The 24183-nt window shown below is 41.9% G+C and overlaps 1 protein-coding gene across 1 annotated transcript; it reads right to left on the bottom strand.

Annotated features, from left to right (window-relative positions):
- Positions 1-2955: 2955 nt before the first annotated feature.
- Positions 2956-23030, bottom strand: card11 (caspase recruitment domain family, member 11). The gene is made up of 25 exons (XM_086288693.1): positions 22825-23030; positions 17972-18171; positions 17729-17866; positions 17116-17292; positions 16104-16252; positions 15784-15963; positions 13580-13726; positions 12989-13114; positions 12714-12908; positions 12444-12599; positions 12232-12301; positions 11948-12144; positions 11666-11772; positions 11515-11555; positions 11277-11394; positions 10972-11173; positions 10573-10699; positions 10249-10492; positions 9878-9962; positions 9011-9106; positions 8708-8825; positions 7561-7743; positions 6836-6957; positions 3890-4005; positions 2956-3356 (listed from the first exon to the last, which is right to left on the bottom strand). Exons 2-25 carry the CDS (start codon positions 18159-18161, stop codon positions 3152-3154), a joined length of 3489 nt encoding a protein of 1162 aa, XP_086144819.1. The 5' UTR covers positions 18162-18171; positions 22825-23030; the 3' UTR covers positions 2956-3151.
- Between the last annotated feature and the right edge of the window lie 1153 nt (positions 23031-24183).

Here is a 24183-nt window from a genome sequence, read left to right on the forward strand (position 1 = left end):
CGATATGTATCGCGATATAACTTTTACTCGATAGAGAAATTAAGCTATCGCGATAGACCTCGCCGCTCTTGTCCTCTTAAAAAAAAAAAAAAAAAAAAAAAAAAAGGTCAGCCAAATTAAGTAGCGCAGAGCTGAACCAATCACAGCCGCAGCGTCACGTCGCGTGACTTGTTACGTACAGCACAAGTGCCAAGCCGCACGTGTGTTTGTTTGGGAAGCAGCCAGCGGGTAATGGAGCCAGCGCGTAATGGAGGAAATGAGTGTGCCGACTAGAAAAATCAACCGAGCGTGACCGAAGAGAAAACAGATGATGGTTCCAATGCCGGAGAGATTGTCGAACGGAAGAGCCATAGAAGTTCCGTAGTGTGAAGGTATTTCGGCTATTTCAAGTCTGACAAAAAACAGAGTAGCGTGCACTGTAAATTGTGCCGAAAGCAAGTCTGGAAATACAATAAACTGGTGCATGCGTCACACTGTGCGCCACGTTATTGTTTCGGTGAAATGAATTTCTACAATACTGTTACTGTTAATTCTACTCTCTGCAGTGTTTAAATGCTTACATATACACACAGTTACTGTCCCTCCACACATACGACTCGGTTCTGCTTCTATGCCGCAGCTTTGTTTACTTTTTCCCACCGAGGCTTCTAGACTTCTGATTGGCCAACATTTCTGCACGGTTAGGAATCTAGCGCCACCTGCTGCTTTGGCATGTTCATAGCAGCGTTTTCCTTCATTTCTGCCTTTATGTGTGGACGGGATTATTTTTTAAAACGAAAACGGAAAATCTCCGTTTTCAAAAATACCCGTGTACGTGTGGACGTAGCCTCAGTCTCTGACTGGAAGCGCTAATTCGTCATTCGGCTTTTGTCAGACTAAAGTAACTGTTAAAACTGTTTGAAAAGCTCAGCTATACAACAAGGAGAGATTGAGAATTTCCTTTTAGTTCTCAGTTTATTTGATATTGACAAAAGTTGGTCAGTTTTGTCTGTTCTTCTGTAAAACAAACTAAGATTTATTTTTAGAATTAATATTTTGTTTCTAAGTGGAATTGACAATTTAGTCTGTTTCGTTTGTTCTATTTTGAAACTTAAACGCTTTAGCGGCTGCCTTTTGTGTAGTTTGCAATATTTGCCTTTATTTATCTGAAAAAGTCTCATGTTCCTTAAGTACATCTACCCTGTTGAACTTATTATGAGAAATAAATATTTAAATCAAAACAAGCTGCTGATTATTTCACATTTTACTTGTGAGCAACGGCACATTTAAATCTTACAAATATAGTTATTTGGCTTATATCGTGTTAGATATCGTTATCGCCTGAAATGAAAAAAACATATCGTGATATGAAAAAATCTCATATCGCCCAGCTCTAACTATAACCTTGTACTCTGTACTCTGGCAGTATTTATACGTTGGACACACGCACACACACAACTAAGATTATATATAACATCACTCCTAAGAACAGATAGATGCGGATTATAAGAAGAAAAAAAAAAGAAAGGGGTGGGGGCACATCCATCCTGATTATTTTCATGTCAAGCCATGTATTCCTTCTATACATTTTATAATGTGCATGTATGTTATACATTTTTAATACACTGGAGTTAAAGTCTGGTGAGCTTGTTATGTTCAGTGTGTGCCCGTTATGATCACTACTGTGGACACAAGCATGTCTTTTCACGCAGATGAGGAGATTATCCTGCATCCATATGAAAGAGTTTACTCTAAATCCCCTTCTGGCAGCCTCATTCTCACTAGATTGAATCCAAATGTGGTCATTAAAAAACCCCAAAACATCCAGACACTGATTTTAAGCCTTAGAAAACACCATGATAAACATTCAGTGAGTTAAAGAAGAGAAGTTCTTTTCATGTGGACCTGTGAGCAAGTCTAGAGCCACTCTTTATGTCTTTGTAGTTTGCAAGAAAGCTTTTATTTTTTGCATTACAATTTGTTACAATTACATGTTTCAGATCATCAAACAGATTTTCATATTCGATAAAAAATCTGTTCAAACCTATCTGGTCCTGTGTGAAAAAGCAATTGCCCCTTAATCCTAATAACTGGTTGTGCTACAATTGGCAGCTAAAACTGCAATCAAGCATTTGTGATATCTGCCAGTGAGTCTTTCACATCACTGTGGAGGAATTTTGGCTCATTCCTCTTTGCAGAATTGTTTTAATTCAGACACACTGGAGGGTTTTCAAGCATGAACGGCCTGTTTAAGGTCATGCCAAAGCATCTCAATCGGATTTAAGCCCAAACTCGGACCTTCTGGCATGTTTTTCCTGCTGCATAAGTGAAGCACGGTTGAGCTGCAGGACACAAAGTGATGGATGCACGTTCTCCTTCAGGATTTTCTGGTAGAGAGAAGAATTCATTCAGGGGCTGCTTGTCATCAATCACGACAAGCAGCCCCTGACCATCACACTACCACCACCATGTTCCACTGTTGCTGATGATCTTTTGCTGTGTTAGTTTTACGGCAGATGTAATTATTATTCAACACAGCCTGATCTGTCTTAGGCAGCTTACTTGTCATTTCTTTAAGTAGTCTTCAGGAATAGTTCTCCAGGCTTCATGAAGGACATTCAAAGCTTTTCTTTGGATGTTTCTGCCTTTTGTTCTGTTCTCCATCAACATGATCAAACACTGCTTCAATAATTTTGAGCTCTGCAAATGATTGGGAGGCCAATCCATGACTCATAGTGTTCCACTCTGTGTTTTTCTATCCAAGTTTGATTTTACTCCACTGGCAGTGCGTTTGGGATCATTTTCATGCTAAATGAATGAAGCTGCTTATCGGGCCGTTCCAATTTTAGTCACTAGAGGGCAGCACAATCTCATGTAGGTCCGGTCTCACTCTTATTGAAAGTACAGCTAAGTTTCATTTTTTAATCTTATTTTTAACATGCAATTCAAGGCAAAGAAAGGATTCTTTTTCATGTTTTCAAACTGTTTATTTTTCTAAATAAAAGACATATTTACAAAATATATAATGCATTTATTTATTTAACAATTTCCACACTTACATTTTTGAGTTTCACCATAAATATAAACGCAGAAAAGCATGATATAGAAGGCTTTTTGTGTTTTACTGTGTTTAACGGCACATGTACAGGCTATTGCGTGTATCTGTGTTTGCCTACAGCAGGTCCTGCTCCACCCAGATGGTTTTCTTCTGCTCGTCCAGTATTCGGTCTTTGATCACCCTGATGAGGTCCTCCGTCCCTGCCCAGGCCTCCGGCTCCAGGGTGGCATACAGACATGGGATGCCCTCCAGCTCCTTCTCTTTTGCGCGACACAGCTTCACAAAGTCTTCCTCTGACTCCACGCGCAGAGGCAACTTCCTGTGTGGAGAGGAAACAGGAAGGAAGCAGCGATGAGGTGGTGAGTGTGGTTTAGAACCCAGTGTTTCTGATGAGATCCTGTCGACAGTCTGCAACAGCGGTCTGCATGCTTTTTCTCAGAAAGATAAGGCTGACGGTAATGGGTTCATGAGCTGGACTGCTATTTAAAGACACAATCCACCATAACACACGTCAAACATCTGGCTTCATTTAAAATCACGTAACGGACAGTTGAGGGGATCACGCACACAGATATTTTGAGTAAGGATCTAGATCTTGGTACCTTTCTGGGCAGGACACACACAAAAAGAAAGGTAATTGCAGCCAGCTACGATTAAAAGTTCAAAAGCAACAACAACATTAAACTGACATCCTCGGCTCAACGCCAACTCTTATCTGGTGTCATATCAAAATATCAGGGACTGTTTTTTTTTTTTTTTCTTGTTCTTGGAAAAAAAGAATTGCGGTTTGCAGCTGTGTGGTTTGAGTCACAGGGTAAACATGCAAGATTAAACAAGCTTTGCTAGGTCTACCTTAATTTCTTGACATTTTTGTCACAGATCTTGACGTAGATGATGATTGGGTAGATTTCTCTCCGCAGAAGGTCCTTGACGCAGCTCAGCTCAGCCTCCAGCAGGCAGTGTTTGCCCTGGTGACGGGTGGAAAAAAACAGCCTTTACAGACAAATACAGATCTACTACGTACATACATGAACAAGGAAGTCTCATTAAAAGATTTTAAAGTTAACTGCTTTCGCATATATATCTATTCATTCTGTTGAGGAGTTAAGTGAGGACTTGGTCTTACAACCTGATTTCTCTGCACTACGAATAAATTAAATGAGGTCGGCCTTGAAGGCTTAACATCTTGACACCGTTTCGGCCTTTAACTGCAAGACGCTGTCAGCTGAGGTAGGCCTACCACAGGCTCATCAGACCTAAATGTGTGTCTTGTGGTTAGCCTTTAGATAACGTCTATTTTTTAATTAGCCACAGCCGGTGACAGCTCATTCAGAGGGCACTAGCTTCCTACAGGCCTGCGTTCTGACTCACACTTCCCTCAGAAGCATTGTGATTGAGAAGCCTGCACCCCATTTCCACTGGACACACTTTTTCCATTTTAGCTCCCCTGCTTCGAGTATCACAGGTGTTTCCGTGCTTGGCATATGAAGCACAGGTGGAGACAAACTAGCACTACTTGGACCTCGGGACTACAGCTAGTCAGTCAGCATATTCACCTGGGAAATTGGGGGGGGGGGGATTTTACTACAGCAGCATTTGTTTTATCAGGCAGAAAAACCAAAACATACTGTTGAACCTCCACCTCTTTTTCTCATACTAACATATGAGGGATTAAATGTGCAGTTCAATTTCTTTACATTGGTGGAAGGGGGGGGGGGGGGTATCACTTAACTGACCCACTTTATTTCAAAAGGTATGAATAGGACTGACAAACAACGGTGTCATTTTTAGAGCAGTTGACTTTCTTTGACTTTTTTTTTTTTAAGGAGAAGAAAAAAGACCGAGACTTGCACTGAACAACTACGCTTTACATCTTTAATGTTTCCTTATTTTGCATATTTATTTATTGTGTGTCTGTGTTTTAATATTGCGTGCACCGTGTCTGGATGTAGAAACTGGATTTACCAGCTTTTAACTGTTTTTTACAGCAGATGATACAGATTAAAGAACACGTGTTATTATCAAGCCATCAGACGCCTCTACAGCAACACCCAACTGCTGCTTACAGTTCTCAGTTTCCTCATGTGCAACATGCTGCATATTGCACCCCCCCCCCCCCCCCCATCCCATCCCATGTACATTTATTTATTCATTACTTTTTTAACCTTATTTATTACTACAGTAAAACTTTACTGTTTAAACAAGCTTTCTGTTGACCAATGCTTTTTACATTTTTATATTTTTAATTTACATTTAAACTCTATATTGTGTATATCGTGCATTTTGCTATTTATCGTACTGTTTATTTTAATCTCTGCTTTGTGACTACCTGTCTATGAAAAGCGCTTAATAAATAAACTTTACTTACTTACTAACTTACTTCTTTTATCTTAATTTCTTGTTTTTCATCTCATCAAACACATTTCAGTGTTTGTCGTAAATCACACATGACAAATAAAAGTAAAACTGAACTGTAATATTGGTTTGTTTTTTATATGTTTTTAAATAATCATGCTGTATAGAATAAAAGATATGTAATACCATATTGTAGGATCTTTGGTTACCATTATACTATTATTTTAGTTCCCCCTGTAATTTCTATGAACAGTTTATTACTGTAAAATGCTGCGACTCTCATGTTCTCAATTTATTTTCTTTTTTTTAAGTTTTCATATTATGACAGTATATCAGTGTTATCCTAAGAAAGCCATAGGTACACTTGGACTGGTTGCCAGTTTGTCACAGGGCTAACACAGAGAGCCAGACGACAGTCATTCATGCCTTTAGCCAGTTTAGAAACTCAAGTACCCAGCATGCAAAGTCCATACAGCTCCAACCAGCCGGGCCTTTCTTATTTTGCGTTAACAGTGCTAACCACTGCACCACTAAACACAAAATAACTGAAATAACAAGCAAAATATTCATAAATGGATTATTTAACCCTTTAAACAATAACCTGTCACCGGTGACGGTTAGCATTTTTAGCAAGGTTGGGCAACTCCAAGCCTTGAGGGTCAGAGTCCTGCAGGATTTAGACCTCACTCTGGGTCAAGACACCTGAATCAAATGATTAGTTCATTACCAGGCCTCTGGAGAACTTCAAGACATGTTCAGGAGGTAATTTAGCCATTTAAATCAGCTGTGTTGGATCATGGACACATCTAAAACCTACAGGACACTGGCCCTTGAGGTCTGGAGTTGCCCACCCCTGGTTTAAAGGATAAATTAGTTTAGGGTTTAAAGGGTTAAACTTAACTTTTGAATTCCTGTAAATATGTGCGCTTACTAAAAGAAACAATATTTCAAAAAAATCTATATCTTGCTGTTAATATATTCATCAGGATTTCCACTGTAATCACATAGCATTACTATAGCATGTTTACTACATTTTTACAGCTATTTCTTAAAGGGTGAGAAGTAGGGGTAAGTTATATGATTGGGGTTAGGATGATAGCACATTTAAGGCTTGTTTGTTTCAGTTTCATCACACACAGTGTACACTTTAGTGTAAAGTTAACAAATAAAGCCTTATAGTTTCTATGTGTGCGATAATTAGGCCTGTGAATATGACAGGTTTATCACTGGTTACATTTGTTGTATGTCTTTTAGTGTCAGGTTGTCTCGATCATTATTAACTTTACAAATCTGAATAATTACATTAGAATAACATTCCCACAACAACGGGGGTCATGTCAGTCTTCCACACTCCCCTTTGACTAAAGTGGTCCCTTAACGTTTATAAAGGAGTAAACACATTAGGAGACGTTGCATTTTCACACACACACAATATAAACTCACTTTTGCAGCGACAGCCTCTATGTTTTCTCTGGTGATGCATTCAAAAGTGGCTTGTTTCTCTTTGTAGTGAATGAAGGGCTCCACGTTCTGTTTTAGATGAAACTCCTCCTTGGTCAAGCTGTCTGCTCAGCAGGATGCAAAGGAAACAGGACAAAAAAAGAAAAGATGTCAAGTCTGTTTCTTGTCTTGTCAAATTGTGGCTCTAAGGGCAGAGAGATGAAACTGTTCATTTGTTAACAGTCACCACAGCACATTTAGCACAAGGAACAGAAACCTTTGTGGTTTTTGCCGTGGGGAATGTCGACGTAATTGAGACTTCAAGCAGTCTCTTGAGTTCGCCAGATGTTCAACATTTTTTACACCGGCAACTTGTCGCGCCCCTGGTCCACTGGGACCGGTCGGTTTGTCATGTGACCGGAGTGTTAATTCTCTAAAAATCTGACGGGGCCGGCAACGTTTTCACATTACAGTGGGTCAGCTGAAGTGTCGCAACTAAACTATCTGTGTCATCTCTGTGCATCGTCATTCTAACTATCATCTGGGTCATCTTAAATCCTGCCTCTGCTGTCTCTTTGGCTATACTCCTTAACATTTACACACAGCACAATACCTGACCTACATCTGAGTAGTTGCTTCCTCTTCTCTCAACGACTCGTCTATAGTTTATATACTTCTTATCTCAATGAGGTATAAAGATTCCTCATTGTGAGCCTTCATACACTGACCTGGTTTGCAGATATTAAAGTCCATGGCTCCCCCCATGTTAAGTATTTTCTGGATAATGGTTTTGGCGAGAGCAGCGGGCGTGAATAGGACCGGTCTTCTTCTCTGGGTCCGCTGGAGGGTGACGGGACTGTAGGGAATCAGGCTCAAGCTCCTGCTCAGCTCACCATCTCCGTCAGCGGCATCTGTTTGCACCAACAGCCACAGCGTGCAACGAGAGGTATAGCACAATTATGACTCAGTTTGAGAACAGAAAGTGAAGAGCTGCCAAAAATAATTTTAGCAAACGAATATCTAGTCTGAATTTGAGCAACAGAGTGAAAAGAGAAAAAGCAGCCAGCAAAAGAAGGGCTCAGTGCAGATAAAAGAAACTAAGCACTGCATTGTACACCTTCAGTACTCTTTTTAAAAATTAACATGAATCTTGTGCAGCAACATTTCCAGTCACAGCCCCACCCCCATGTTCTATTAAAGCCTTTCATTCATGCTCTCACCTAAACAGTTAATTCCACGTTATCATATTTTTATAGTGTTACTGTTATAGCAGTTTTAGTTTCATGGCCTTTTCACACCTCGCTATGTAATTTAAATGTTTAAATTGCTGCTTTGGCTCACACATGTTATGCAGAGCACACAGTTCAAGCACTTTCCAGTCTTACACTTGAGCACAACTTCCAACCGTTTCCACCGCACACCCGTCTGTGTTTACATCAAGTGACATTTCACACACTTTCATCTTACTCTTCCAATGACTCCTTCAGCTCCTGTCAGGGCTTCTTATACAACTGACACTTCACACGCTCTGAGCTTTTTGACAACAAAAACCATCAAAACAACTTTCCACAACTTTTGCTTTTTTAGACGCGATTTACTTCAGTTGCTCTCTGTGCTCACGGTGTCTTCAATCCTCAACTCCTTTCAGCTTTTTTTCTTCCTTTTTTTCGCGCTTCAGCTTCACCAGAATTGCTTGCATGGAAAATGGCACCTATGCACCCTTTAGCAGCTCTTTACCACTGCTGCTTTCACTTTCTGCGCTTTTGACAGCCACTTCAAATGCTTCAGCTGTGAATTTTCCGTAGTTAGCACATGTGCACCGTCTTTGTTTTGTCTCTCCCCCCCAACCGACCGACTGCAACGCTTTGTGCTCACCTTCGGGTCGAAGCACCTCAAAGCCTTGCCTGGGTAGTGTTGTGCTGCCTGAGTTGATGATCCTCACACGCTCATTGCTGTTCATTCGCTTGTACTTGATGTCCACCCTGCTCACAAACTGCAAATCAAAGCAGATATAGAAAAAAAGGCCTGAGTTACTGAGACGTGGAGGCAGTTGCGCATCGGTTTTATGGAAAACGAAGAGTTTATTAGGACCAATCTTGATTCATTGTCTTAAGTTTCCGCACCGCCGAACAACTCTCGACATCGCGACAACTGGAGGTTTTGTTTGAACTTTATTACCTGCAGTATTTGAGTGAGGAAGATGCTCGCTCTAGACAAGCGCGGGCTGGCTCTGGGATCAGGAGAGTGGCTGGTTTCTTCTGGTTGTAAATTATTCTAGGCAGAAATGAAAAGCATACATGAATGTTGTGATCCAAACTGTAACAAACACGCTTTTGTGAGCACAACATAGCAGAATAACGCCCTGAAATAACTACTTACTCAACCAACCTGACATCAATGTAAACTGATGCTGACCCAAGCTTAAGCAGAAAGCTTAGTTCTAGCGTGTTATCAAAGAGCACTCTAGAGTGTTTTCTTTTTGATTGCAGATGCATGGGCATGTATACGGCTTGTTTATCATGCAATGCAGGTACCTGAAAGGGTATCTCATGGATGAACTGCAAAATAAATCCAATCTGGAATGCAATCTGGAAACCCATCGCCTAGTCTCAGATTATTTGGAAATGCATAGAAATTTTTTTTCGAGGGGAGGGTTGCAACTATCATGCAGGCGTGGTTGCATGCAAACTGCTTGCAATCAATATTGGAAAGAAATATCCAAAATATACAGAGATGGCCAGGATAAGAACTATTAAATGGTAAATTTTTTATTGGGAAATAGTTGGATATTAATCATTTCTGGGAAAACTGCCTTTGTTGTTCCGGTTGTGCACATCAAACCACCTCCCCCGCCAATCCAATGACCTAGGAAGGATTTTCCCCCACATTACGCGTTAGTTTGCGAACCCTTAATTTGCAACCCAGACTATAAGACTTATTTACGCATCTTTGCTTTAGTCAAATACCCGTATTCAAATTTTCAATGCACTTTTTTAAACTAAGTGAGAGAGCGAGAGGAAAAAGAAAGAGGCTGAGGTTTCTCACCCTGTTGTTCCGTTGAATTTCATTCTCTTCTTTCCCCCCTCGATACACTAACTTCTGAATCTTTACCAGGAGCAGCTGCTGGGCTCTATTCACACACGTAAACACACAAAAACACACACACACATGCACACTGAATGCTTGTCAAGATTCTCCCTCCGTGTACGAACTCGTCCTCCCTCGGGCTTCTTTTTATTATGCTCTGAGGTTACAACAGGCTGTTTCTGCAGATGTTTCAGGTTAATGCTTCTTTGGTGTAATGTGTAATCTTTCAGGAGATCAGTGGTAATCAGCTGCTACTGCATTTTGAAAATCTGAGCTAAAACTCACTCACAAACTTCAGTTTAAAAAACAAAAGCATACAAAGTCTGTACCGTGAGTAACTGGGTATAGTGCCTCGCTCAGCCAGGTCAGAGCCGCTGTAGGGGTCCACACGGGCGCACTGCCACTCACAGCGGCCCTGGTGCCTGGTGTCCAGCACGTGCACCACCTCATCGCAGCGCACGGACAAAGAGCAGCTGTCCGACTGTCCGGAGATGTTGAGGTTGACACGTATGTAGAATGAGTCGCCGGATGCTAAAGTGCCATCTGCTAGATTGCTCTGGAGACGGCGATAAGCTGCAGGGCGAGCATATATTTGAGTTCATGTATGCTGTGGAGTCACATTAAACAAATGTTCCAATATAAACATCACTTACAGTCGTGGCTGGCTCGATAGTGCAGGGTGATGGGCCCAGAGCAGTGCTGCAGAGTCCAGTGGGCTTCTTCCTGAGTGCTCGTCTCCAATGAAATGCTCTGGTTTTCCCCACGTATGCACCCTTCAAGCTGGACAGCCAATCACAGCAGAAACAAAGATTACCGATTAGTCCCTTCTAAAAACTGTCACAGGAAAAGGAACAGAAATAGAACAAATAAAACAAGCAGGTGTCTAAAATTATGAATTCGGCGTGTTCCTCGTTCCTCTCTAAATGTCCATCCACGTTCCCAGTTCTCTAAAGAGCTTTTCTTTTTGCACATCCAGCTGTTTTAACTGAGGTCGTCTTACTGCCACCATGAATCTTTTCACAATTAAAACATTCAGGAAGTAGATGACATACAAACATGAGGTGGTGGCCCTCTCGTAGCCCCGCCTTCTCTGCGTTGGACCCAGACTGGACATACGAGATGAAGATCCCGCTGTCGTTGCCACCGATCAGCCTGATGTCCTTCAGCAGGTTGTCGCCTTGCAGTGACAGCTCCTGCACCGGCTTCAGGGACCCGCTGAGTCTGGAGAAGGAGGAAAGAGACGGGCGGAACGGCCTGCACGAGCACGCAAAGACACAAAGCAGAAGGTGTTTGTAAGTCAGCATCACTTTTCGCTTTTATTCCTGTGTGCGTTTCTGCACCAGCGGACATGCTGTACCTCTCCAAAGAGAGTTTCCTGAAGATGTTGTTGACCTGCTCCAGGTCATAAGTGTCCATTCCTTCAGACTGATGGGAAGAGGAAGATGAGTGCACAGAGGGAGGACCACGCTCATCCTCTGAGGAAAGAATAGAAATAGATGGATCATTTTTTTTCCTTCAAAAAGAAAAACCAGGTCAACTGAAGGTAAACATAGTATCTCAGATCACAAATAGCAGATGTTTAAAAAGTGCATTACCAAGCTCCATTTCCATGTTGTCACTGTCAAAGTCAGAGATGCTAAAACAGACAAAACAAATCAGACTGAAGGGAAGGCAAACCAGCAGAAATTCTTCAAACTTTACTGCCATGAAGTTCAATCGGTCGTCTCCGTGACGTTTATTCAGTACCTGCGGGGGTAGAAGTCGTGCTCCTTCTCCCTCTCTCGACGGTAAAGGGACGCTTTCTCAGGGGGTTCAGGAAGAGTGGACAGGATGCTGTCGTTACGGCAACGCAGCTGAAAGGGAGAAGTCACCATTATACGCTGGACAAGCCATTTACGTCAACACTGCATTAGATTCTGGATAGACCAGGATTTCTACAAAGAGCAGCCAGGATGATTATTTTTTACCAAAATCAGAGCGGCGCAATTTCACTGGTATTAAAAGTAAGCAAAAACAACTGAGTCGCACCATTTGCCTGTTGCTGGGTGAATCCACCGGGCTGAACATGAGCTGGGAGGTGGACGAAGAGCAGGTGAGCGGGGGAGCCGACGAGGGCGGATATGTGGGGGAAATAGGGATGCTGGGTGAGGGAGGGAGAGAGCTGCTGTTGCCATAATTCGGCACGTTGATCTCCAGAAAGTTGCCTCCGTTGGTAGGAGCCGAAGCTGGAAGGTGGAGATAAACTTTGATAAAGCTGCACAAAAGGATTGGTCACATGTTGCTGTAGGAAATGCGGCGGTAGGTAGTGTTACCTGCAGGGTGACTGTTCTCTGAGTTGATTGGAAAGTCTTTCAGTAAAGAGACTGGAGACTTTACTCTATTCTAAAAGACAAAACACAGTCATTTTGATCAGTTTGTCATGTGTAGCAGAGCCATTTGATAAATCTCTGCTCTGTGCATTAGAAGGTATTGAGTTTGGTCTTTGCTTCACATGATCTATAAGGTTAAGGAGAGAATAACTGACCCCCGCTTTGAGGTTGAGTCTGCGTCTGAGTCGGGGCTCCTCGGAGAAGAACTTGTCGTCAGGCGACTCGTCGCTGGAGCATTCAGACTGTCCCTGTGCCAGTTTACTATCATCTCCCTGAGAAATGATGGACGGAGGTAAATCCCTTGGTAGACTCTGCAAAAACAGTGAAACTGTTAAAGGGGAGGAATGTTTGGCGAAAACTTGAGCATTTTTTAAATCGATATGTGAAGAAAAGAAACAATATCCCTTCGCACTACTGTGTCTGACCTGGTCTAGGTTGATGTCTTTGGACATTCGTCGCAGGCGAGACTCCAGAGTGACCAGCTTAGCGTCTTTGCGTACAATCTCCAGGTGGAGTTCATCGCTCCTCTCCTCCAGCTCTCTGATCTGCTTGCGATACTTGTCCTTGTCGATGAGACACTGGGAGAACTGGTGCTGGGCCTCGTCTCTGGCTCGAAACGCCTGCAAGCAGCAGAGGAGTTAACACAGAAGTATGAATGATTTTGTATGTATGAAATCATGTGTGTTGTGTGTGTTTTCACCTGGTCTCTCTCCTTCTCCACCTCGTCTAGCTGTACAGCGATGGTGTCTATGCGGTTGCGATACATCTCGCAATCCTTCTGCAGTGTGGAGCACTTCAGCTCCAGGTCCTCCTTTTCTTCCAGGTACTGCATACATGGACACGCACACACACACACGCACACAGACCAAAACTAACGGTTATTTATAGTTAGACAAAAACAGGTAGAGAAATACAGGAAGAGAAACAGCGGGAGAGAAATAAAGAGCCACCAGATTATGCAGAAAGAGGCCTGAGACGGGGCTTTCTTCAAAGGTCTCATGGGGCACTGAACAAACAGGCTTTGCAGTAACACACCCTAAAAACCTTTTTTAGGGTGTGTTACTGCAAAGCCTGTTTGCAGTAACACACCCTAAAAACCTTTTTTAGGGTGTGTTACTGCAAAGCCTGTTTGTTCAGTGTGCCTCTCTGCACCACACTGCTACATATTCACACATTTAAACACAGATGGAAACAAGCTGCCAGACAGAAATATGACTGCTAAACTCCCATTTAGCCCACTTACAGCATACAGCCATACATTCTTATGTGTGTGTGTGTGTGTGGTTGTAACCTTATCTCGTAGTTCCTCTGCCTGTCTGATTTCTTCATGCAGGTTGTAGAGGCGGTTGACCAGATCCTGTCTGTCTTCTAGTGCTTCCTGTCTGTCATGCTCCAAAATGTCAAGGATGGCCTTGTCTGACTCAGGTAAAGGGCCGGGCTGGGTAAGAAACACACACACACATTAACACTGTTAGATATGAAATCATATGACTGGCTGCTACACTGCAGTTGTCAACCTTTCCTTTTTATGCTTATCAGCAAGGAAATAGTGAGTCAACCAATAAGTGTGAGTTTATTGATAGAACACCTCATCACATTTAGACCTTCTTCAGAGTAATTTATAGAGCAAAGTTAAGAAAAATAAAATGATGCATCTATTGTCCGTTCCCTTATTTCATGGCACACTCACTGGACACTTCAATGGGTACAGCTTTTCAGCTGTTTATTAACACAAAACAAGTCAGTGCGTGTAGACACGGTCAAGACGATCTGCTGAAGCTCAAACTGAGCATCAGAATGAGGACGAAAGGTGATTTAAGGGAGTTTAAAAGGTGGCGTTGTTGTTGGTGCCAGTCGGGCAGATCAGTATTTCAGAAACTGCTGATCTACTGGGATTTACCCACATAATCATCTATATAGTTTAAAGAGAATGTCCTGAAAAAGACATAACATCCAATGAGCTGCAGTTCTCTGGGTAGAAATGCCTGATTGGGAGTCTGTTCTTGGTTCTTTAGAGGTTTGTATTCTAACTTTAGTTCCTGTTTGGTTTTCCATGATGTTTTCAGCTCAGAATTTCTTTTCTTTTATATTTTGTAACTATAGTTATTGTTTACCATTAACCCCTTTCCCATCATTATATTACATCCATTGTCTTTTGATTCCTGTTTTATTTTGCTAGCCTCCTGTCCCGTGTATGTGTACTTAGTTTTGAGTCCAATGTCTTGTTTTCCCAGATTAGGAAGAGTGAGGAAGGCACCAGTAACTCAAAAACCACTCATTACAGCCAAGTTATGCAGAAGAGCATCTCTGAATGTAGAATTATGTAACCTTGGCGCAGATTGGCTACAGCAGCAGAAGACCACATTGGATCTGGTCTCTCATGTCAACTAACAACAGGAAACTGAAGCTGGAATTCATATTTGCTCACCAAAAGGGGAAACAGACAACTGAAGAAACATGCTTGGTCTCAATTTCTAGTGCGACATTCAGATTACAACATGAAAGCATGGATCCATCCTTCTTCGCCTCAGCAGGTTAGGCTGCTGTTGGTGGTGTAATGGTGCAGGGATGGTGCTTTCTTGGACATGACAATGACTTTGTTGTACTCAGATGGTCTCTAATAGAACGCTTTGATGTGTTGTTGAAACGGGAGATTCACATCATGGATGTGCAGCTGGCAAAACTGCAGCAACTGTGTGATGCTATCATGTCAATATGGACCAAAATCTCAGAGGAATATTTCCAGCATTTTGTTGAATCTATGCCACGGAGAATTAAAGCAGTTCTAAAGACAAAAAGAGGCCCAATCTGGTACTAACAAGGTGTACCCAATGAAGTGGCCAGTGAGCGTGTCTACTGTTAAAGATGGTGGATGTTCATATTAAACATGACCAAATACTCTTAGCTCTCTATGATGTCAATGAGAGCAGATTTTCCCAATATGGTCATCTGAGGCAAACAGGTTTGTCGGTGAGCACAGAAGCCACACCCACTTGTTTTCAAAGCCTTCTGTTTATGAGAGGCAGGCAAGAAAAAAGTTGGCTTAAAGGTAGATAAGCTAAAAATGCAGAGCAGTTAAAAGTTCCCACAGCAAATAAACACACATAGACCGATGATATAAGATTATTTTTTATCTGTGAATCATGCAAATAGAAAACTATGCAATTGGAACTGAAAAATGAATGAATAATAGGTTCTATTATTAGTTAGTCCAACCCGGCTCAGTAGCTCAGTCCTTTGGTGTCGATGGTTTTTGTACCTTACACTTTTGTTTTGCACTTACAGCAGCAGACAAACAGCAGTTGGGCTGCAAACTCAGTGTTGCATTTAGCTGCTAAGATATTTTTACACACATGCGGAGATAAGCATTTGACAGCTCACGCTAACAGCTTGTTGTGCTGCTCTGAAGTGGTGAAAATGTATTTATTACAGTCGGTTTAAGTTATGATAGCAGAGCAGGCAATGTCAGTGCTTTATTACATAATGCTCAAGTACCTGTATGATGGACTGTAGCTCCTGCAGTTTGATCTTGAGCATCTCGTTCTCTCTTTCCAGCTCAAAGATCTGCTCTCGCTTTGGCCGATTCTCGATGTCGTTCTTCAGCTTCAGACTCTGTCTCCTCTCCATCTTACACTCTTCCTCCACCTTGTTCAGCTTGTGCTTCAGTTGGTCAATCTATAACGCAGACAAGACAGTGATCAGCACCGAGCTAGAGGAACGCTCTTACTGTTTTTGTTTTTTGTTCATTGATTATCATTAATACACAGAGTGATGATGGCGTTTATCTGCATGTGCTTTAATACGTCAGGCAGTACCTCCAGCTGCAAGTCTCGGCTTCTCATCACAGCCATGTTCTTCTCCTCACTCAGCGTGGCGTACCTCATGGCCAGCTTGTAGTTTTCATCCTTTACTCTCAGGAGCTCATCACTGTAGGTGTTTCTCTCCTCTCTCAGCTTATTGTACCCTAAGCGGCAACCAAAAATGTGAAAATGTAGCTTTACTAGATCCTTCTTCTTTATTCGCTTTGCTGTTGGGCAGCAGTTGTTTCATTGGTGGAAATAAGGAATATGGCTTCCCTTTATGTGTAAAGATTAACATCATTTTATGTTTTGCAGCACATTACATGACATCCAAAAACAAGCTCAACGCTGATATATTAAAAAAATGATAAAAGTCGCAAAGCTAATTATATGAGCATGTGAAAGCCTAAAGAGTGTACTTGCACTATTTTTAGTATTTATTTGTTTGTGCTTGGTGTTCCAGCTGCAGTGTTTAACTGCATGGGGCATAAAGACCACAGCGTCCTAGTTTCACTGGTAGTCTTTGAGAGACAACAGAGTTTATCCATATCGAACCTGAATGTGGTGCACCAGGCGGGGCAAACCAAGCCTGTGTGGTGGGTTGCAGTTTCAGCAAATCGTGGTAAGCTTTTGGTTTAGATTTTAGGTTTAACCATTTGAGACAATAGTCATCTGTCTTTACTGTCTGCAGCGAGTAGGTGTGTGTGTGTGTGTGTGTGTGTGTGTGTGTGTGTGTGTGTGTGTGTGTGTGTGTGTGTGTGTGTGTGTGTGTGTGTGTGTGTTTTAAGCATCCAAGACATCAGCAGCAGTGGTTGGAAGCATTATCTTTTCGGTAAATGCATCCCAGTAAACATATTAATGATATACTGTAAGTTATTCGCTTTGTGAGAATGGCAAACAACACCTTAGTGCAGCCACGCAACTGCATTGTCAGTCTTATTAATACAAATTCAGCGTAGAGACACAGATGGTGGGAAGCTAGTAAACTGCGGTCAGGAAATATATCAAACAAAAACAAAAACTTTACTCTGCTGGAAGGCCTGAAGCTCCTGATTGGCCAGCTTTAACTTCCTTTTTTCATCTTCCAGAGTGACGAACTTCTTGTTGAGCTCAGCGTGCTGCAGGGTCTTGACTTTGGACTGCTGCTGCAGCTTCGTGACTTCATTCATCAGAAACTGCGTCAGACCCTCGTGACCCTCTTCCACTGCAGGAGAGCAGAGGAGGAAAAAAAAAACAAAGTATATTATACACCTCTGACTTTATAACAGGATTGCAAAGTAAGCTGATTTGGATCAATTCAGCTCTTACACTGCATAACTGAAGTGACTGCTTTTGCCTGAACAGAGCTATAAAGCAGCTACAGAACGACCAGTTCACAAAGTTTCCTCCCATAACTGGAGTTATGAACTGGAGCTATCTACTCCATTTGAGTCAAATACTCCTGGGCAACTTTGGATTCAGCATCTTGCAGAAGGAGCAGGCAATCGATCCACCAACCAACCTTCAACTCACACATGTCACGCTTCACTTCAGAAATTTTCTACACTTCACTGTCCATCAAAGCCTGTATGAGTCTTTGTAGTACACGGAAGATGTGTGTTCATGCATGTATGTGCTGGATGCAAAGATTTTTGCCTCACCGACAATGGTGGAGAAGCGTCGTGTGGGTTCCTTCCCCGTGACCAGCTTGTACAGGTCAGGGTAGTAAAATTCCAGACTCTCCAGGAAGGCCACGTACCCCCGCTCGCCTTTAGTGTGGAGGATGTCAAGTAGACGGCCTGAGAGAGGAAGGGTTAACATGTGAGAGGTCAAAGAAAAAGAAAGCAAAATAGGAGTTCTGCCTTTAATAATTAACAAATGTGGAAATACGCCTTTCTACCCACTTGTGCGGTTTGTTTTTGTGGCAAGCACTAGTGAGTTGAGAATCTCATCCTCATCCAGTTCATCCAGGACTTTGCACTGACGAAGGTAGGGCGTGAGCTTTGACGGGGTGATCGTAGTACACAGGTTGTAGCGTTGGCTCTCCACCTTCTCCCACAATGCCTCCACATCATCAGATGTCCCATTTTCCATTTCTTACACCCTTAAAAAGTAGCAGAACCCACAGGGGGGGGTTAGCTGTGCAGCATGTTGTCTGTTTTTACATGTCTCGTACTGGAAATTAACTTATGCGAGTTAGCTGAGGACATCGCAGATCTGTGAATGCTCCCTGAACAGTTATCAGGCACAAAATGGTGAATGAAAAAGGAGAAGGAACTGAGAGGACATATTTGTTAGGTTATGAGAAACCACATTTGAAATATGATAGCTTAGTTTACTTTCAGACATCAGCAAGACTAAGAAAGATGCACCAAATTAAAAGATATACACATTTATATGATCCCGAAAGAAGTTTCTACTTTGGTAAAAACAGAATAACACAGTGTTTTTAAATATATAAAAGTTGATTTTGTTTGTGAGCCACAATAATTTCTGTTTATGAATTTCATGCTACTTATTTCTGTCATATGGATGGAATCTCTTTCCTTCTTTGGTCTGATGGGTTGCCATCAGATAAAATCTGGGGATGCATATTAATGGTTCTGGGAAGCTGATTGAACTTTTAGCCTCCTAGTTTTTCCGTTAGTACCCCCACCAACTATTACCAGAAAGTTGACATTTGTGGTTTTCAATAAAATTTCCGAACAGACCACCAAGTGACACATAATACACACATCTCATACAGAGGGAAGTGTATCAATTTTAGCCACCAGCTACGTGCAAAAACTAGCTGCATGTTTGGCATCAATTAGCAGATGTTAGCATGCTAACATGCTAAGCTAAATGCTAAATTAAAAGAAAGGGCATTAAAAGAAACCTTTAGTGCATATAGTGCATATAGTTACTGCTGTCTCATAGAGAAATGTCTAAATTATTACATTTCTGTATTTAAATATGAAAACACTCATTTACCAAGTTTTCATCTAAGTGGTCAAGGACAGAGCACCTGTGGCTGCCCAACAGAACCAGAAGCTATGCCAGGTAGGATGTATATACTGATACTGCTGTAATTACATGAAGCCACTACTTTTTTTAAAGCAGATTTTTTTTGTTGTTTTTATTGCTGAACCATTTCACTGCCACCATTGTTTCCATACAGAGAGAAACCACCATTTTAGGCCTTGATTATCTTATGGCCTTCATAAACAATGGTAAAAAAAAGGAAGCACAATAAGAATTATATGCTTCTGTGTTGCTACATTGTAAGCAGCTTAAGTCATTCTCTAGCTCCTCCGTCGTTCTCCGAGAGCCATGAGGTGAAAGAACTTACGTCTGGTAAATCCCTTGTCCTACCCAAAACTGCATATACTGACATCACTCGAGAAAACACATCATTATTGACTCATTTTCCTATCTGAGACTTCCAACTGATCTCATATTTATTGTATTACCTCCAAGGTGTAAAATCTTTTTTTATATTTATCTTTATAGCTGATATGGTCCTGAAATATGATAACCGATGCATCTAAAAGAGCCGCTTCATGCCTTACTAAGTATAACAGAACTTTGGTCCCACACACTCTTGACATAGACTTTAATTGGCTGACATCTTTCCATTTGCCTCTCCACTCTTTTAATTTTTACTTTTCCAGAGACAAATTGGTGCTCTCTTGATCTTCCTCTTACTCCCACTTGGTTTCCTCTCTCCATCTTATACAGGCATGCACACTGTCCATGCACTGCTGGCATTTGCATGCTCTTTGGGTAGTGGGTGTTATCCTACAAGCCCGCTTTGTGACTTGAAGCCAACAGTTAGGCAAATCATGGTTATCTGATGCCGCAGCACATGTAAACACACACAATCACGCATACTTTTGCATACTCTAACTGCATGTGTAAAAACTGGAGCTTGTGCTTTTGTCCTGCTTAGAAATGACACATGCTGGTTATAATGCCAGAGCAGCATCTGATGTACCCAGTTTAATCTTTATTGTAAATGTGAAAGTAAATTAAAAGTGAGATTAAGCTCCTCTCAACAGCTTTACCTCTATTATTTTGTAACTGCCTTCAGATATTTGTGCAGACAGTGAACAAAATCAATGACAAGCTTCTCCGCAGTTCGATACAAGCACAAACATCACACCCTCTCAACTCTTAAGCTATTATTTGTATCTACAGCATGCATACCCTGCCACAGTCACTGCAGATGATAAAACCACAAACACTCAGACCAACACACACAGACACACACACCCCTGCAGTTGTGCACATGCACAAATACACAGTGCATGCAGGCACATTATAAACACACACAAACACACATGCACGCACAGACCCCTTCAGTAACCACACACATGTTTCCTCTTCTCTCTTTTCTTAATTTGGACTTGATTACCGAGAAAGCTCATCCTTGCTTCCTCCTTTTCAAACCAGATGTGAGTAGCTGCTCCCTTCCTCTCTTCTCTGTTCGTCTTCACAGACAGCCACTCTTGTTTATAGTACTGCGGTCAGAGGAGTTGATTGTCCATTTTAAAGCAGTGCGCAGACGTGTGCATCTGTGTGTGTGTGTGTGTGTGTGTGTGTGTGTGTGTGTGTGTGTGTGTGTGTGTGTGTGTGTGTGTCTAACCCTCCCTTCCTTTTTGTTAATGTCTCTATACTTAGAAAACTCAGTTTGACTTTTTGCAGGTGAAGAAAGAAATGCACTCACACACACACCCACCCAAAGAAAAAAAATTTGAATTTCCTTTTTGGAGAAGTCACACTACATGTTTTCGCTTCAGTATTTCCACTCAGTGGAACACGATAAATAAAGAAACCTCCATTTCAAGTGCTTCTTTAACGTTGCTCTACATCAGGACCTGTGCACCCAAGTGAAAGACTTACTTTATATGGTTTTCAAACGGGATTTCAGTTGCTTTGAGCGTCAGTGTTTCACCTCAAATACAACGGCATCAAACTCATTCTGAAACCATTTTCATTTTTGTGCATCTGTAATGGAAAGCAGTAAAGTGTCCTTAAAATGGTGATCCTTTGTCTGCAGTGCACTGACTATTTAGAAAGCTTTTCTTTCAGGGCCGGGTGTGAACCGCTTTGGAAACACACCAAACTGCTGTGAAACCAGGTTGTATCATGGGAATCAGTTTGCTCGAGACCACTCTCTGACAATCAGCAAATATGCAGTCATTCTGAGACTTACATGACACTAGTTTCTGCGGGTCCATCTAAGATCAGAGCATATAATGGAAGCTGAGATTAATTTTCAAATCAACAAGAAAAAGTCAGTGGCAGGGGGGGTGTTCACTGTAAATCCCAGAGAACATAAATCTCTGTATAAATCCCTGCAAAATCAGAGTGCTGAAAGAATTTAATTAGGAAGATGCAAACGGTAAAGACGCACAGATATTCCTCTCTAAATAAAATAATACAAATAATTCAAATTTTGATCTAATATACAGCTTAACAGTGTTGCAACTCACAATGTGTGACATAGGATGACAGTGCCATTGATCCGCACATGCAATTTGTACTATTTTCTGCTTTATTCTGTTGCGGATAAATGTTTTGCATTGAGTTTTCAAATACAGTCCATCCAGGTGCACGAGATCAGGTCATATGATCCTACGTGGGGGGGGGGGGGGGGGGGGGGGGGTGTCAAGGCTTACTGTCAGAGTGTTGGCCTCATACAGGCGGGTCAGCTAGCTGATAGGCAGATTATGATTGGTTCAGGTGCACAAACCATCATAAAGACTCCATTGTCTGGCCGAATAGCTGAAGCTATAAGAATTTGATATCTGGGTTCCCTCTGTGGAGATCGGTGAAAGAACACAGCAGACAAAGGCGGACGTCGAGCATCTCTAAAAGATTAATATGCACTGCTTTCGTAGTTTAGCAGAACAAATAAATAAGCAAAAAAATACTTTGCATCTCACTTTTAATTTAACTGAAAAGAATGAACAGTTGAGCCCAGAGATGACAGGCAACAGGCATAGCTTCCCATGCCTGTTAGACCAGCTTTCACAACAAGTTAATATTACTCCTTTTTCTGCTTACAGCATTTGAAAAGGGAGTGCATGCTGTTGATGGGGTGGTGTCCCTTTTTGTGCACTTTTTAAAATTAGATCGTCCCATTTCCTGACAAATATTACTCAACACTTTCAGCAAACATGATAAGGTTTTTGGTTTTTTACAAGCCGACGCCAATAACATCTCGGTGCGCTGTCCGTGACATGTGTGTGTCCTTGCGTCTCCCTCACTCTCACTGGATGTCATTGTTTCTCCACCTGCTGCTGGAATCCCAAACATTTGGATATTGCCAGATAAAGAGCAGACCATGACAGGATTGCAGATATTATATTACACATCTAATAGCCTATAAATTTTCTAATGTAAGAGCCAGAAAAACAGGTGAACGGAGTCATAAATGCAGATGACAGATTTGCCATCATCTTTTATCGAGTGTCGTTTCTTCTGAGAGAATACCTGCCTTGTTTTCAGAAGGGTGGTGCGGTCTATATTTTAATCATAGCTGTAATCTAGATGACACACAGCACGGTTTAGAAAGTCTGTCATCGCTGCGGTGATATGAGGTGTAAAGCCTGTGTGACTCCTCGCTTTTTCCACTCCAAAAAAGTGCGGCACGTTTACAAGGCTGTTGGTGAACCTTTTCCCTCAATAATAAATATGAAAAGTTTTGACATATTTATGAGGGAAAGGGAGGGGAGACGGGCAATTCTATACCGGCCATTTTTTTGCTTACCTGAGATGCGGCGGATGTGAATTTCAAAGAGTCGCAGAGACGGTAAAGTTGGCCTCTAGCTGCGGTGTGGAGCCTGATTCTGTTGTTTTTCTTGCCTTGTTAAAATCTAAACACCGGTTTATCCACCATGGATCCTAAAAGCTCAGGTTGTCTCCATTTATCCGAAAGAATGAGAAGTTTCTTTTTAAAAAAGAGAGCGGAGAGCGCATGGGAGCTGCGGCCCCGACTCACTGCCTCAGATAGAGATAGAGAAACAGAGAGAGAGAGAGAGAGAGAGAGAGAGAGAGGAGGCGGGCGATGTGAGCTCGGATGGAAATAACAAGCTCTGCGCACGGAGGTGAGGAAGAGCGCAACCCCGCAGCAGCCGCCGTGACCTGCAAGTGTTTGCGCTGTGGCTGTGATCAGATACGGCATCACTGCCCTGCCATAAACCCGTCCACTCTAACAGGGACCTGTGAGTTTACAGTGTATTATATGAGGATTGTTATGCTTCTTGTCTAACAATCTGACGTAAACTCAGCTGGGTGATATCAACTTAACGGCAGCTTCTTTTTCCCCCTTTTATTTCACTTCATTATCTTCGTCTGATGCTGTGCTTCAGAAAGAGAAACACTTAAATGCATTCCCGAGGATCAAGCTTCACCGATCATAACGTGAAAACACCCTTTGGCCATAGGCACCCGATAGGTATTTGTATTTTTATGGCTTTATATGGCCTACATATTGTTACATTGATGATGGCAACATTTCAGCACCCTGACACTGCATAAACTATTTATCTGTTGCTTTAGTCCATAAGAGCCGATGTGCCATTCGTCTAGATTTCACATACAAGTGAAGTTTCAGCCACAACTGGCTAAAAAAAAAAACCTGGTCTTTACACGCGAGCAAAATGCGTATTAATAGTGCGCAAATTTGTAATGTCTTTCACGTCTAAATAGGGGAAGAAGACGTTGTGGTGGGATTATGCAACTATCATTAACATAGAGAAGGAGCTGTATTCTCTTCACTGGAGAAAGAGCACACGACTAGGGGCTAATTTGCATTAAAGCAAATAGAAGTGTTACTTTGACCGATTCAGAAACAGTTAAAAAAAACAACAACTGTGTGTTGCAGACAGACTCATAGAAAGAATTCAACACAATGAGCGATCAAAACTAAAGAAAATAAACACAATTTATTTTACATAAGTTATAGTAGTAAATGAAGAGTAGTCAGGAGATTGGTCCAGGTGACATGGAGATAAGGAGAGGATGGAGTGTGAGGATGCGTGAAGAATGAAGCTGATGAGCCGTACTGTGAAGCTGTGGGAAAGAGTCGTTAAAGCTATAGGTTAAGAAGAGAGGTGACGAGCAGTAG

Source organism: Aulonocara sp. 'chitande type north' Nkhata Bay, linkage group LG4 (genome assembly GCF_057382095.1).
Source record: "Aulonocara sp. 'chitande type north' Nkhata Bay isolate Kocher_YH1m ecotype deep benthic linkage group LG4, A_spYH_male_GT1.1, whole genome shotgun sequence".
Classification (NCBI taxonomy): Eukaryota; Metazoa; Chordata; class Actinopteri; order Cichliformes; family Cichlidae; genus Aulonocara; species Aulonocara sp. 'chitande type north' Nkhata Bay.

What these genes read in the sequence shown, in the direction of transcription:
- card11 (XM_086288693.1), bottom strand. Translation starts at nt 18,161, where the DNA reads ATGGAAAATGGGACATCTGATGATGTGGAGGCATTGTGGGAGAAGGTG. An exon ending in AGGAAACTCTCTTTGGAGAG is followed by an intron (nt 11,174 to 11,276) that starts GTACAGCATGTC and finishes GTGCTCGTGCAG; the next exon opens with GCCGTTCCGCCCGTCTCTTT. An exon ending in ACTATACCCAGTTACTCACG is followed by an intron (nt 9,963 to 10,248) that starts GTACAGACTTTG and finishes GTGTGTGAATAG; the next exon opens with AGCCCAGCAGCTGCTCCTGG.